This window comes from Aquila chrysaetos, chromosome 8, assembly GCF_900496995.4.
Source record: "Aquila chrysaetos chrysaetos chromosome 8, bAquChr1.4, whole genome shotgun sequence".
Taxonomy (NCBI): domain Eukaryota; kingdom Metazoa; phylum Chordata; class Aves; order Accipitriformes; family Accipitridae; genus Aquila; species Aquila chrysaetos.
Window position 1 is genome coordinate 39,639,481 of NC_044011.1, and position 13,546 is coordinate 39,653,026.

The 13,546-nt window shown below is 54.2% G+C and overlaps 2 protein-coding genes across 6 annotated transcripts; both read right to left on the minus strand.

The window, feature by feature from the left end:
• Positions 1 to 798: 798 nt before the first annotated feature.
• BUD13 (BUD13 homolog) lies at positions 799 to 8,887 on the minus strand. Of its 5 annotated transcripts, none has more exons than XR_003924590.2 (12): positions 8,667 to 8,887; positions 8,285 to 8,378; positions 7,428 to 7,512; positions 7,195 to 7,252; positions 5,532 to 6,442; positions 4,771 to 5,078; positions 4,303 to 4,411; positions 3,667 to 3,805; positions 3,152 to 3,336; positions 2,683 to 2,764; positions 1,415 to 2,313; positions 799 to 1,364 (listed from the first exon to the last, which is right to left on the minus strand). XR_003924590.2 is itself a non-coding variant. In XM_030022377.2 (12 exons), the coding sequence occupies exons 1-12, from the start codon at positions 8,792 to 8,794 to the stop codon at positions 2,220 to 2,222; spliced, it is 2,154 nt and encodes a 717-aa protein (XP_029878237.1). In that variant the 5' UTR covers positions 8,795 to 8,887; the 3' UTR covers positions 799 to 2,219. The 5 variants fall into 5 exon arrangements, 4 of the variants coding, with proteins under 4 accessions (XP_029878237.1, XP_029878236.1, XP_029878235.1 ...); XM_030022377.2 differs by having other exon boundaries at positions 799 to 2,313; positions 5,532 to 6,381; positions 6,421 to 6,442; XM_030022376.2 differs by having other exon boundaries at positions 799 to 2,313; positions 5,532 to 6,286; positions 6,326 to 6,442.
• A 22-nt stretch (positions 8,888 to 8,909) lies between these two features.
• Positions 8,910 to 13,532, minus strand: ZPR1 (ZPR1 zinc finger). The gene is made up of 14 exons (XM_030022378.1): positions 13,300 to 13,532; positions 12,822 to 12,983; positions 12,381 to 12,471; positions 12,107 to 12,177; positions 11,828 to 11,914; positions 11,626 to 11,748; positions 11,429 to 11,482; positions 11,251 to 11,317; positions 10,911 to 10,981; positions 10,307 to 10,396; positions 10,098 to 10,208; positions 9,893 to 9,979; positions 9,556 to 9,621; positions 8,910 to 9,227 (listed from the first exon to the last, which is right to left on the minus strand). The coding sequence occupies exons 1-14, from the start codon at positions 13,426 to 13,428 to the stop codon at positions 9,093 to 9,095; spliced, it is 1,344 nt and encodes a 447-aa protein (XP_029878238.1). The 5' UTR covers positions 13,429 to 13,532; the 3' UTR covers positions 8,910 to 9,092.
• Between the last annotated feature and the right edge of the window lie 14 nt (positions 13,533 to 13,546).

Sequence of the window (13,546 nt, forward strand, 5' to 3'; positions counted from 1 at the left end):
CAGTAATTCCACAGTCGTCTTTTCATGTCTCCAGAAGCACTCGGATAAGCGAGAGCAAAAATGAGTGTCTGTCAAATGTAACTCCACTCTTAAAGGCTGCAGCTGCCTCAAGTTACAGGAAAAAAAAAAGAAAAAAAATAGGACCTTAGTGATAGAAGGGGAAAGTACAACTGGAAAATATGCAGGACTGAAGAGCAGGTTTTCAGTATGCTGCAGCAAACAGCTCTGAACTCTCACTGCTGCCTTACACAATTGCCTTGCACTCCCAAACCATCTTCCTGCCTGACCCGCCGCAACAGGGCCCATGCAAGCAAAGCCTTCCTGACACTGCCTTTGTGCCCACAAAAGAAATGAGCCCTGCTCAAGGGTGGTTTTCCTCAATTTGGCTGTTACAGTAAAAAAACCACAGCTCTCCCCCACAAGATCTACAAGCGGTGCCTCGTTCTCCATTCCTCTCCTGGCCTCAGTCACTGGCTGTGAGCAGCAGTCCACGGTTTATGCACTTGCAAGCAGCAACGGGAGGGTATCTGTCCCCAAAGGATGCGGTGAAGCTTAACCAACTACCCCTAAATACAGGCGGGACTGTCAGCGCAGCTAGGGTCCAGTAAGTTCCCACTTTCAGCCTGGATAGTTCCCAGCAGACTTTGATAAAGACGTTAGCAAAGCACAATTTGTTTGGCAGAGGTAGCCGCAGACAGCGGTGGCCGCAGCAGACATTATATTCAGTTCTTTCACCAGCAGGCTGACAATTATTTACCCTCCTTTTCCCTGCCTTGGACAAAACACCACCACACAAAATCAAGTAAAAAAAGAAAGCTGTTATTTACAAGTGTACACACAGATTACAGGACCGCTAGAAACGTAACACAGTGAATAAAAAAAACAGGGAGGGAAGTCCCGAGACTCTCCCACTCCAGAGAAGACTTTGTCCCTGCGCTTCGCACCCACAGCCCTCCTAGCACTCAAGAATCACCGCACAGGGGGCCAGACACCAGAACTGCTCTGACCAGTACTGAAGACAAGGCATCTCCATGGAAACTGCTGGCTGCATTTAAGACACACTCCCTGGGACATAGAGAGGAACAACTGTATTTATTTCCAGAAGTGCTTTCTCACAAGCAGGGATTAAGGAAGCTCTCTGCCTGGCCTCTGCCTCCAGCCTGACAAATCTGACCACAAGAGAGGGGTTACACTTCACGCTAAAGCTAGCCCCCAGGTAGCAGCACGAGGGAAGCGCCAAGCTATCAGCACCACTGTCCGGTGTGAAGTCTGGGGGGGTCTGAAATAACGGTCAGAGGAGGCAATTTAAACACCCTCCGTATGTTTATTTCCATAAGAAACTGACCCCCAAAGAGTTGCAGGGGCTCCTGAAGATTTTGCTGCTGAATGCAGCATTGCGGGTTCGTCTCTGAACCTCTCGTAGGAGAGAGCCAGAGGGCTACAGAGCAAGCAGCTTCCTGCTCAGACAGGGCTAGGAGAAGCTGAGCTTTACTAACTTCACTGCAAGTCGGTGACTCCGTGAACTCTAGAGGGCCTGATAACTACACTAACTTAACAGAAGCCTTTTGGGTGCACTGGGAAGGACGTGGGGCAGATCTGACATCAGCCCAGAGGCAAACCAGCTCACAGTACTAAGTAGTTTTAGGGTATAGTTGCTCCCTGGCACAACTCAAGCACAACTGAAACTGCAATGGAACTCTGGAACAGACTGACCTACTGGATGAGGTTAACTCCAGGGACCAAGCGTTCAGTATACTTTCACGATGAAGAAAAACCTGAGATTTAGGACAGCTGAAGACTTATGAACCGCCCTCAGAGGACAAAGCATTTGGCATAAAAACAATTAAGCATATCATTTCTACGGTTTGTTAGAAGACAAATAAAGGGACCAGAAACCAATGTCTGCAGCACCTTATGGGAGAGCGCCAGAGAGCTGAGGTAGTCTGGCAGGCAGCAGCCACCACACCTGTCCGCCACACTCAGCCACTGCCCTGCTCCAAATAACACCGCTGCAGTTCTCTGCGCTCGTTCTCTCTGGCTGCTGGAAAAATCCTCTTTTGGCAGCTCTCCTCTAAATTCAGCCTTGCCTCTCAGAGGATGGTCCGCTGGGATGCTGAACGCCGAGGATAGGGCTTGGCCCAGGCAGAGTGAGCCATTCCGCACAGCTCTGCCAGTAGCTGAACCTCTGGAGTACTGCTTTGCACAGTTCTTCATCTTGCCTACATGTCCTCAACGCTCCACTTGTACGCGAGCTCCTGAACTGCCTTCTTGTTGGCAATCCTGGCAAAGCGCTGCTGCTCAAATCCATTGGACCTACAGAGCAATACCGAGAAGACCATGGGCTGCTGCGCAGAAGCTTTTCTAAAGCAATGAAACATTTAGAGACATTACGAGTTTTCCACTACTTTTGCTCTGGCTCAGTTTCCGCCTTGATCTGTGGTTAGCAACAGTTAGCATCTCTGCAGCTATTCACACCCTTGCTGACAGCACCAGCCTTGCTCCCTTCTGTCCCAAACAAGCACATATTCATCACCTACTGGTAACTTAACACTTTAAACCTTACTAATACTAACAATCTCATTCATCTGATAACTGGAAATCTTTACACTGTGAACTCTTTGAAGCAAAAGCTCATGCATTTTTACTGTTATTCAAACACAGCATTGTATCAGGAACATGTACCTGTCCACACCATCCCAGCGATGCCCGGGCCATATATTAAATCTGTTGAGTGGAGGTGCTGGTCCATTGTACCTAGGTTTTTCTAGAAAGAGAAAGAGTGATACAGCCATTTACTCCTTTGGTGTGATCATGCGGTCACATCATCATCAACCCAAGAGCTCTATAAAGGCATAGCGCACAGGCCGCTTAACAGCCAACTACAGCTCGCAGAGGAAACTTCCAAAGAGAGACTTAATCAAACTAGAGTCTGCTGACATTTAAGTCACCAGATACTGCTCTCTAAGCTAACAAACAATAGTCACCGTTGCTAGTAACAAGCCAGTAATAGCAAATACTGCTACTACACAAACTCCAGACAAGGAGCCCTTTAGGACTAAGCTGCTCTGGCAGTTCTTAGGCTTTAACAGCACCTCCATTTCTACGCTGCTAGAGCCCTAAACTGTACACCAGTGTAACTGAACATCCAAACCTTTCTTTTCTTTGTTCTCTTTGGCCTTCCTTTTTTTGATGAAGTCAGCCATGGGGTCTCCTTCTCTCTCTTGTTCCCGCAGCATTCGATCCAGATCCTGGTCATCAATATAACGAGCCAATGGCTTCTGCATCTCTTTTATAGCATCTTCCACATTCTGCTGCTGTTGCCTCCCCTGCGCTAGCCTGAAAAACCCCACAAAGTTTCACTCCAAACCCATGCAATCATTTACCACGACTTACACAATTTGCAGGACTGATCACAGTCCTGAACTTCCGCTGCATGCGCAAGCATTCCCAACATATATCCTGCAACAGAGGGAATAACAGAGGGGGTCTCCAAGACATGTGGGATGTGCTGTCCTGGTCCCAGGCTCAAACTCAGAACGAAGTGACATGCCACCAACACCACCACTGGAAGCGGTATCAAAGGTGGGCTAAAAAGCAGGGAGTGGTGAGTCCTAAGCTGTAGCGTGAGGCCCAAAGACCATGCTAGGGAGCTCTAGAGAACCTTACCCTTTTCCCCATTTGGCGTATTGCTCGTCTCTCTCGGACTTTGCTTCAGCTTTCTGCCTCTGCTCCAGCCGCTCCTGCACAAGGTCCCTCTTGCGGCCTGACTTGTCTCGGAAGACGGTCTCAGAGTGTCGGGATTCCTCTGGAGGGGACAGATGCCTCAAGTCATGCATTTGGGAATGTTCTGCTGTCCCCAGACAATTCAATTACTAACTGTGACTCATTCCAATGGTTTTTTTCCTTTTACTTGTTCTAGCCTCTGAAAGAGCTTATCATCCAAAGTCAGGCAGGATCACAGCTCTTGCTTTTAGCTGCTGCCCCACACAGCCACACTCGTGCCCTGAGCTCTTTGAGTATCAGACCGCTCCTTCAGACTTGCAGATGGGGCAGACAGAAAAGAAGACACTCGCTCTCCCTATGGTCTCGCCAGCATTGCTTTGAAATCACCATTTATAAATCTCTTCTTTCAGAGGCTCAGCGACCCTACGCAAGGAATCCATCAGCTTGTCTAGATGCTGCTCCACAGGGATGCTCTCCCTCAGCAGCCTAACACCAGGGCCTGATACAGCATCAGCAGACAGCTGAACACAGAGAAACAGAAAGCAAGCTGGTGCTCATGCAGTGTTTTTACACCCCTACCTTCCAAGTGCTTGTTATTTCTCTCATGCCTCCTGAGCTCCTGCTGTTCCCTCCGCAGCACATCAGCTGACACCAAGCCAGCTTTGACCCCAGATAACATCACGTTTGCCTACCAATCAAACAAAAATCACGTTACTGCTAGCCAAGAGCTGTCCAGTGATCCAGAGGCGTAACGAGGGGAAGACCCAAAATCAAGAGAGACGCGTCAGCAGAGAGTCATGTTACAAAGCCACTTTGCTGGCACCCTTGACAACAGCTTCCCCAGACCTCCAGAAACAGAGAGGACTGAGGCAGAGCTCCTCTCTCACACCTACTTCATGCCTCTTATTGCATGCAGAGGGCCTGGCACAGCTGCGTATGTGAGGTATATGAAACTTCTGCTCCACAATTTGTAAGTCATTGCATTTTTACAGTTTTCTATCAACAGGGAAGTAATGTACAGCTTAAATGGAAAGATAAACCGCTTACCTTCTTGGGAGATCCCTTAGCATCACGGTGGTGATGAGGTGAGAGGTCAGGGGGACTCCTCAAACTGCGCTGATCCTCACCAGCTGGCACAGTCCGTCGTGGAGGAGATAAATCAGAGTCTGAAGATTTGCTCTGATTCTGTTTGAGAGGAACACGCTTAGGGGAATCACTGCGTACACGGCCTAGCCTGTGGTCTGCATCGGAGGCGTTCCGGGTAGCCCTCCGCGGAGATGGAGACTCAGAGTCATGCCTTGGGCACCTCTGAGGTGAGGGCACCTGCCTAAGCTTTTTGGTGGCTGGAGAAGCACCTGCAGTAAAGACATATACTAACTAAAAATCACAGATTTAGACAGAATTAGTCCCAAGAAAGGACTAAACATAGTGGTGCATAAGCTCATCTTCTAGAAAAATCAAGACCTAAGAGACAACAAACTGTAAGGAAAGACAAGGATATGACAAGAGTCTGTGAATTTTCCTTCTGAACGCGTACTGCCCGGAGACAGGGTTTAACCTCGGTTTTCCTTTCAGACATGTTTAAGCCTTAGCCAGCTAACTCCTAGGTTAATTCTAGTCCAGCTGATGCAAAAATTGGATTACAAGAACTAGCTGTACCAACAGAAATGAGAACCTATCCACTACCCTTCCATGCTCGCAGACTACTAACTCCACGCCACTCACCTCTCAGGAGCGTGCAAACAGGATGACAGAGTGGGCAGCCAGCAAAGCACAGGACAGACAGAACAAACTCTTAGCACACTCACGTTTTGTTCGGCTCTGCTTTTTCAGACTAGGTGACCCAGTCCTCTTTCTCCGAGGCGGTGACAAATCTGGGTCAGAATCGTACCTCTTCTTCCGTGGAGGGGATAGATCTGGAGTAGCCTGACGCTTCTGACGTGACGAGGACTTGTCAGAGACACCGTGCCTGAGCTGAGATTGCCCTCCTTGGACTCCCACTAACTGCGACTTGTCTGTGGTTTTGCAGCCCTTTTTCCCCATTGCTGAACTGACTCTCTTTGGAGAAAGGTCCGGGGAGTCGTGACGCTGTCGCCTGGGAGGTGACAGGTCCGGGGAGTCGTGACGCTGTCGCCTGGGAGGTGACAGGTCCGGGGAGTCGTGACGCTGTCGCCTGGGAGGTGACAGGTCCGGGGAGTCGTGACGCTGTCGCCTGGGAGGTGACAGGTCCGGGGAGTCGTGACGCTGTCGCCTGGGAGGTGACAGGTCCGGGGAGTCGTGACGCTGTCGCCTGGGAGGTGACAGGTCCGGGGAGTCGTGACGCTGTCGCCTGGGAGGTGACAGGTCCGGGGAGTCGTGACGCTGTCGCCTGGGAGGTGACAGGTCCGGGGAGTCGTGACGCTGTCGCCTGGGAGGTGACAGGTCCGGGGAGTCGTGACGCTTCCGTCTTGGGGGAAATTGGTCCGGGGAGTCGTGGCGCTTCCTTCTTGGTGGCGAGAGGTCTGGGGAGTCATGGCGCTTCCTTCTTGGTGGCGAGAGGTCTGGGGAGTCGTGGCGCTGTCGCCTGGGAGGCAAGAGGTTGGCGGAATTGTTTCTCTCTCGCCTGGGAGGGGACAGATCCGGGGAGTCATGGCGCTGTTGCCCTGGAGGCGATTTGTCCGGGGAGTCATGCCGCAGTCTCCTTGGTGGCAAGCTGTCTGGGGAGTCGTGGCGCTGTCGCCTGGGAGGAAAGGAGAACGGAAAAATGAGAGTTAGATTTTTGTTTTGTTTTCCTGTCTCCAGACTGGAAACAAAAACCAAGTAGGACCTATAAAGCTAGCAGTAGGGGTCGAGGATGAAAACAGCTTTCTGAATGCAAATTCATATTTGGTTCTGCACCTCCATGTAGTGACCGGCACCACTGAGCTGCAGACTTCCCAAAGGAGATCCCAGAAACCCTCTGAGGCAACCTGGATCACAGGAAAGCTGTAATTTTAAAGTCTCTTTAAAGACTCTTTAAAAGTCTCTTTTAAAGTCTCTAGGGACCCTTGCGACACTTGGACTACAAAACCCATTTTGTGCCCTTGTATAATCATCTTCTCACAAGGAAACGCCCCATCACGCGCTCTCAGAGAGCCTGGACACTGTGCAACCATGAAACACCCCACAGATGCTTTCAGAAAAGAGGCATGCTGTAACACCACCATCCTCACCGCATTCCAGATCTATAGTGAGTCATCACCCAGATTTCTCTGACACTGTCAAAGGATTGCAGGACAGCTGTTCCAACTACTGTGCAGAAACCTAGACAGCATGCTGTCTGCCAGTTCTGTCCCCCCACCCCCAGCAGAAGCTATTCAACAGTGGAAAAGGAATCCACGCGTAAGCCGCTTCCCACATTTCACAGCAAAGAACTTAAACTGCAGAACAAGATGGGCGATAGCAGAAAACAAGAGTTAACCGTCAGAAGAGTTTCTAGTTGGAGCCCCGTACCTCGCGGTAGATTTGGCAGGTACTGAAATATCTGAACTTTGTGAGTCTTCATTCTGGTCTAAAGAAAAAAACAATCAGAAAGTCACCATCATTAGGATTCTCCACAGTTCATGATCTCTTCAGCATTTCAAGGATTTTTTTTTTTTTTAAGCTAGTAATCTTTTCAACTTGCAGGGTCACTATTTAGAGCAGTTAAACATTCAGGGAGAGAAGGTGGGAAGGTCTGGTCTCACCGCCTAAAAGTTTCCATTTCGTATTTGTTCGGAATTCCTCCATGAGCTTCACTTCATCTGGACGCTCATCAATAAATTCTGCCACCTGAAGATAAAACACCAGAGTAAACAACATGGCTTTAAAAAAAAAAAAAGGGAGGGAGGGAGGAAAGAAAAAGAAAGAAAAAAGGGAGGGAGGGAGGAAAGAAAAAGAAAGAAAAAAGGGAGGGAGGGAGGAAAGAAAAAGAAAGAAAAAAGGAGGGAGAAAAAGAAAAGAAAAAGGAGAGAGGGAGAAAGAAAAAAAACAAAGAGAGAGAGAAAGAAAAAGAAAGAAAAAAGGGAGAGAGGAAAGAAAGGAAGGATTTCTACCCTCTAACACAAATGATTAAGCATAATTGCACTGATCAGCAGCTGATATGTGACCATCACTTAGCTGCCTTCCTACAGGCAGATCTCAAAACAACTTTCTAGAGCCATCGCCTTCACTGTTCATCTCTTCGCTGCCGAGATTTCCAGCCCGTGCCATAAGCCACTCTGCAGCAGTCAGCAGGCTCCAACAATCGCATGGGTACCTTCTGCCTTGCCTCCAGCTGGTGCTTGAAAGCCGTGAGAACCACTGCACTGGGCCTACCACATGGCTTTGGCACTTGCAAAAATGCAAACACATAAAGAAAAGGCTACTTTTATCTGCAGGGAGCTAATTTAACCCCCTTGTGCCTAGACCAGGGAAAACTCACCCCTCCCTACCACGGAACCTACCCAAAGAGGAGGCAGTGAGAAAGGGCTTGGCAAGTACTTCCCAAAGAGACACACAAGGCGGACCGCAAGAAGAACGGATTTAGTTTGTGAAACCGTATTTGACGTAATTCCCCGCTCACCACGGGCATGTCCCCTTCGTCCTCCTCCTCCTCCTCCTTCTCCTGGACAGCAGCGATGCTATTCCAGCTGACATCGTCGTCCACGATCCGCATCCTGGGAGCGGGGAGAGGGGCCCTGCCGTCAGGCCACCGCCAAGGAAGGGACCGTCCGACTGCTGCCAGCCGGCCCGCAGCTGGGGACGGGAATGGGGGGGATTTCTGGCCGGGGGCGGGGGGACCTGGCGAGCGTCCCGGCCCCACGGGACGAGGGTAAGGGGCTCCCCGCCCGAGGCCAGCACAGACGGGCAGCGGGGAGGGCCGGGCCGGGGCTGGCCTGGCCGGGCCTGCCGCCGAAGGCCTCGGCTGGCGCAGATCGCGGCCTCCCCTTTTCCTCGCAACTCACCCGCCTCTGCCGGCGCCGCCCGGCGGCTTCTTCTTGCGGCGGCGGCGGGGCTGGGCGGCTTCTGCGGCGGCCGGCCCGCTCAAGTAGCGCCGCAGGTACTCGGCCTTGGAAAGCCCCGGCGCCGCCATCTTACCGCCAGCCGGAAGGGACGGCGCGCGCGGAGGGACACGCGGCGGCGGCGGGCGAGGGGGGCGGAGCCCGGGCGGGCGGGGGGCGGAGCCGGCAGCAGCCTCACACCGTGCCTCCAGAACACCTTTTATTTGGGAGTCGCAGCCCCCAGGGCACCCCAACGCGACCCCCCTCCCAGCCCACACATCAGCAGTAGGCCTCCGGGGAAGGCGACAGGGGACTCCAGCCCCAAACAAGTCCTGGTCATCGCCGGAGCCGTTGGGGGAAAAAGGCTGAAGGGGGTCCGGCTGCACCCAGCTACCGGCCCGGGGCTCCCTCCGCCTCGTAGCCCTCCGTCTTCATGTCGTTCAAGCCCAGGTCTTCGTTCTGCTCAAACGTACGCTCGTAGCGCTCCACTTTCAGCTCCGGGTCCTCTTCCGGGGCATAGACGTTCTGCGGGGTGAAACAGAGGCCTCCTTCGCACCCCTCTTCTCCAAGTCTCGGTCACCGGCACTCTTCAGCAGCACCCCAGCGATGGCAAGGGGCTTGGGACAAGATTCACCCCCCCACCGAGGGCAAGACTTGTCCATCACCCCACAGAGAGCATGACTCGGCCCAGCCCCTCACCCCAGGGAGCAGACACTGCTCCCGTCTCCCTCCCCACCAGAGCCCTGAAGGGAACCCTGCCCGCCAACACACACCAGGGAAATAAAGAAGAAAATCCACCCAAAGGGCCCAGGAGACTTCAAGGCATTCATCTTTCAAGTGCACAACACCGTACCTGAAGATAGCTGTTGCCTGCAGGGTCATCCATGATGAAGTGAGCCTTTGCCTTCCCCTCTACGATCTGCAAAAAGAGAGCACAGCCAGGCATGAAGGCTCTTTATGATCCCTCAGCACTTCTGGCACGAAGACATTCGCAGCACACTTTAGACAGTTCGAACGTTCTCATCGTTTAAAAAACAGCAACGGCTTGCGGAGAGAAGCGAGGCAAGCGTGGAACAGCTAGAAATAGTAAGGCAACACTCGCCGAGGAGTTCAGTTAAACATACGTCGTTGCTGCAGTGACAGTGGCAAAAACCACATTGTGGACCACTGAAGATTAAGAGCGCACTCACCTCACGCAGTTTCCCCAGGAACTCTTGCAGCTTTTCCGTTTTGCTGGGCGCAGAGCTGTCCCCCAGGGTGAAGGGGTTTCTCTCAACCTGGAAGAGCAGACTGCCCCTCACTCAGCCAGCTGTGAGACACCCAGCCCCACGGCCAGGCCAAATATTCACACAGAGGGGTCTGAGCTCCACCAGGCTGCAGTGCAGGACCACTCACCAGCTCTCCAATGTCCTTCAGCAGCCCTTCCAGCGTGGTGAATTTCCCCCCCAGTGCTCCCATCCCCAGCTCGAACTCCAGCTCTGGGATCTCTACACTGCACGTCTCCGACTGCAAGAGCGAGCACCCCCTGAGTCCCCACGGAGGGACAGCCAGGCCCACACGCACCCACCGCAGGAGGACAGGGCAGCTATCCAAAGGCACCGTACCTTTAGGACATCCCTCGTCATGTCAGAAGGGTCTGTAATCCGAAGGGTAATCCTGGTGCCTTGTGGTTCGATTGCTCCACCAGACTTCACCTAGGAACACCCAGCAGTCAGCTTCACGGCTTTTTGTATTTAAGTCACGCCACAACGCTTTAAGAGGGTTTACCCTGGCAGCTCCAAGGCCATGCCAAACCCAGGGACAGTGCCTTAACCCAGGGGACTTTGGCAGGTGTGGAGTCGGCTGACTTGCACCAAATGAAGCTCTTCAAGAACAAATTCTCCCGCTTCACTTGTTGGGGAAGGCAAGTCAGACCCAGGCTGACCTTGCTGCACGAGCCAGCCTCCGCACAGCTCACATAGGGTCTGGCCCCCACCCAGAAGCAACCAAGGGAGCTCTACCACACCCAGCGCTGCATGCCTCATGATGCTGCCCATAAATCCAGCACCACTCCCAGCCTGGCTTCCCAAACAGCTGCATCGTGAAGCGGTGGCCAGGGACTCTGAGAAACACCTACCCACAAAAGCACAGAACATCGCTCCCCCTCCCCACTGCCCGCCCCCGCCCCCCTCCCTGCCCTGCAAAAGGGTCAGTACTTTTCCAGCTCACCTCATTTGTCCTGTGCCCACAGGAGTCGCAGTTTGTGGCCATGATAATCACCTCCTTGAAGTGTGGGATTTCTGGAGCAGACAGTCAAGGAAAAGCCAGTGAAAGGAAAGCCTCAAAGCAGCAGCCTGCACCCGCTTCACGGCCTCAGCCCTCCCCAGCGTATTGCGGGAGCTTGCTGGCAAGCTGTGAGCAGCACCCAGACAAAGTTGCACCCTGACAGGCTCTAGGAGAAATGATTTCTGCATGCCTGGTGGGTGCAGCAGGAAGAGACCTGGTCAGCACACAGAGCAGCTCTCACCCCTGCAGAGGGCACCAGCCTGTGACCACGCTCAAAGGATACGCACTAACTTCATATTTGTGTTAGCTGGAGCGTTGCACTCGGGGCAGTTAGTGTTGAACTGCAATACCTGGGTCACAGGAACAGAAAAGAGACTTAGAAAGTCCCGGTCAGCCCAGAAAGCCTGCCCTGGGTGCCAGTCACCCAGGCACAGCCACCACCACACTGCAAAGTCACCCACCTCATTCCTCAGATCCTCTGCAGAATTGGCTGCCTTCTCATCCACCTCCTCTCCCTGCACAAGAGGACACCAGAAGCAGCATTAACTTCTGTTCCTTAATTCAGGGTCTCCCAGAGAGCAAGGGGGCTGACCAGCACTGCTCCCCCAGGCCGAGAGCGTGCACAGGCCCGCTGGCAGCAGTGGCAGCTCCCCGTTACCTCCAGTCCCAGCATGGCAGCCTGCTGGGGAGTCCTCCTGTAGTGGGTGACCACAAGAGCGTCATCCTTCTGCGGTGCGTGAGGGTTCTCCACAAAGCTGTTCCCTGAAGGATCGTCTACGATCTACAGGAGAACAAGGCCTTAGAAAGCCACCCCGCACTTCCCCCATGCCGAAAGGGGCTGCACTCTCGCACATACTCACAAAGGTGAAGGAGGAATGTAATTCTTTCAGCTGCTTTAGTTTACCAATGAACTCATCTATTTTACTCGCCACCTCTTCGTCCGTTGCCTGCCAAAGAGGACACGTTGGAGACGGACGCCGGGGCAGCCCAGAGCTGAAGACAACGCTGATAACCGCGCAAAGCAGAGAGCCCCTAAGGCTCTTATCAGCAGCATGCAACGCCCAGAGGCAGGGGACGAACAAAACAAGCATTTGCCAAGCAGGCGTTCCTGAAGCGCTTCCCCTTTTGCAGCACCTTACCCTGCGGACAGGCTGGTCCTGCTCCAGGCCTGCGACAGCTCTGTCAATTATCCCCTCAACGGTGGTAAGGACTTGAAAGAGAACAAAAGCTCACAGTGGTGCTACCCACCCCACCAGCTCACAGTGGTGCTACCCACCCTGCCGATCCCCAGCAGCAGCTTCCGCACACAGGCCCCATCAAGCTCATCTGACCCAATGGCCAGGAGACCAGGTCCCTAACCAGCGCCTGCTGCACACCCGCCGGCAGGCGGAGGGGTGCAGGCCGTGTACCCACCTCCCTTCTGGGTGAAGGCAGGGATCTCAAAGTCCAGCTCTGGAATTCGAGCCGTAGCACAGTCGGTCTTCACCACCTCCCTGTTCATGTCCTGCAGGCGATAGTCAGGGAGCAGCGTTAGGATCCCCAACAGGGCCGGGAGCTCCCGCACGCTACAGGACCACCCTGAGGTAGGCAGTGCCTGCCAAAGTGGCAGTGTTAGCTCCAGGACAGCTTTAGCAGCTTCTCCACTGGTGCAGGGGCGCACCAGGAACGCGCGCATTTGGGGCTTTAAACGGTAGCTTCCAAACAAAAAACGCTGTTTCTCAAACGGCACAGAAGACACTTTATTGCTCAAGCAAGACCAGCTTGTGAGGGGCCAAAGATGCAAGGCAGCTCCCCGCCGCAGGGGTGGGCCCAGCCCCACTGTCGAGGACAGATGAGGGGGGTTCCCCTGCTCACCTGACGGGAAGTGACAGCCAGGGTGTAGCGCACGCCCTGCTCCTGGATCCTGCCGGCAGACTGGATCTCCGTGTTGGACCAGGAGCAGCTGTCGCAGGCGAAGGAGCTGACAATGATCTCTTTGAAGAAGGGGATCCTGGTGAGCAGGAGCCGCGTCACCCCCTGCAGCAGCGAGGGGCCTCGTGGGAACCCGAGTCCTCAGGGCACCATTTCCCACCCGGCCCCGTGTTCCTGCCAAGAACCCCCCCGGCCGGGTCACCATCCCTGAGCCCTGCACGCCCCCCCCCCCCAAAACACCCAACCTCCTCTCACCTGCCAGTAGGCCCTGCCTACCCCCTCCTGCCCCCCACCCCCTGCCTGCCTCCTGCCCCCCAGCTCCCACCACCGCCCCTCCCACCCCCGCCATGGCCCCCCGCCCGTTCCTTCCCCTCACTCGCCCCGCAGGCCCCAGGGGCCGGCCCGCTCCCCCGCCCCTCACGTTGCGGAAGCAGTTCATGCACAGGGACTCGATCTCAGCTGGCCGCTGCTCGCCGTCCTCGGCGCTGAGAGGCCGGAACAGGGGTCCCCCCGCCGCGGCATCCACCTCCACAGCCCCCAGCGCCGACATGTTGCCGCCGCCCCCCACCGCGCCTGCGCGCCGCGCGGTCACGTGAAGGGGGCGCGGTCACGTGAAGGGGGCGCGGTCACGTGAAGGGGGCGCGGTCACGTGAAGGGGGGTGACAGCG

Excerpts from the sequence above, each read along its gene's own strand:
- BUD13 (XM_030022375.2), bottom strand. The coding sequence starts at position 8,794 with ATGGCGGCGCCGGGGCTTTCCAAGGCCGAGTACCTGCGGCGCTACTTG. Across the intron at positions 8,379-8,666 it reads GGCGGCGCCGGCAGAGGCGG|GATGCGGATCGTGGACGACG; the intron begins GTGAGTTGCGAG and ends CCCCGCTCCCAG. Across the intron at positions 7,513-8,284 it reads ACGAAGGGGACATGCCCGTG|GTGGCAGAATTTATTGATGA; the intron begins GTGAGCGGGGAA and ends TTTTATCTTCAG.
- ZPR1 (XM_030022378.1), bottom strand. The coding sequence starts at position 13,428 with ATGTCGGCGCTGGGGGCTGTGGAGGTGGATGCCGCGGCGGGGGGACCC. Across the intron at positions 12,984-13,299 it reads GCATGAACTGCTTCCGCAAC|GGGGTGACGCGGCTCCTGCT; the intron begins GTGAGGGGCGGG and ends TCGCTGCTGCAG. Across the intron at positions 11,483-11,625 it reads CTGCCATGCTGGGACTGGAG|GGAGAGGAGGTGGATGAGAA; the intron begins GTAACGGGGAGC and ends CCTCTTGTGCAG.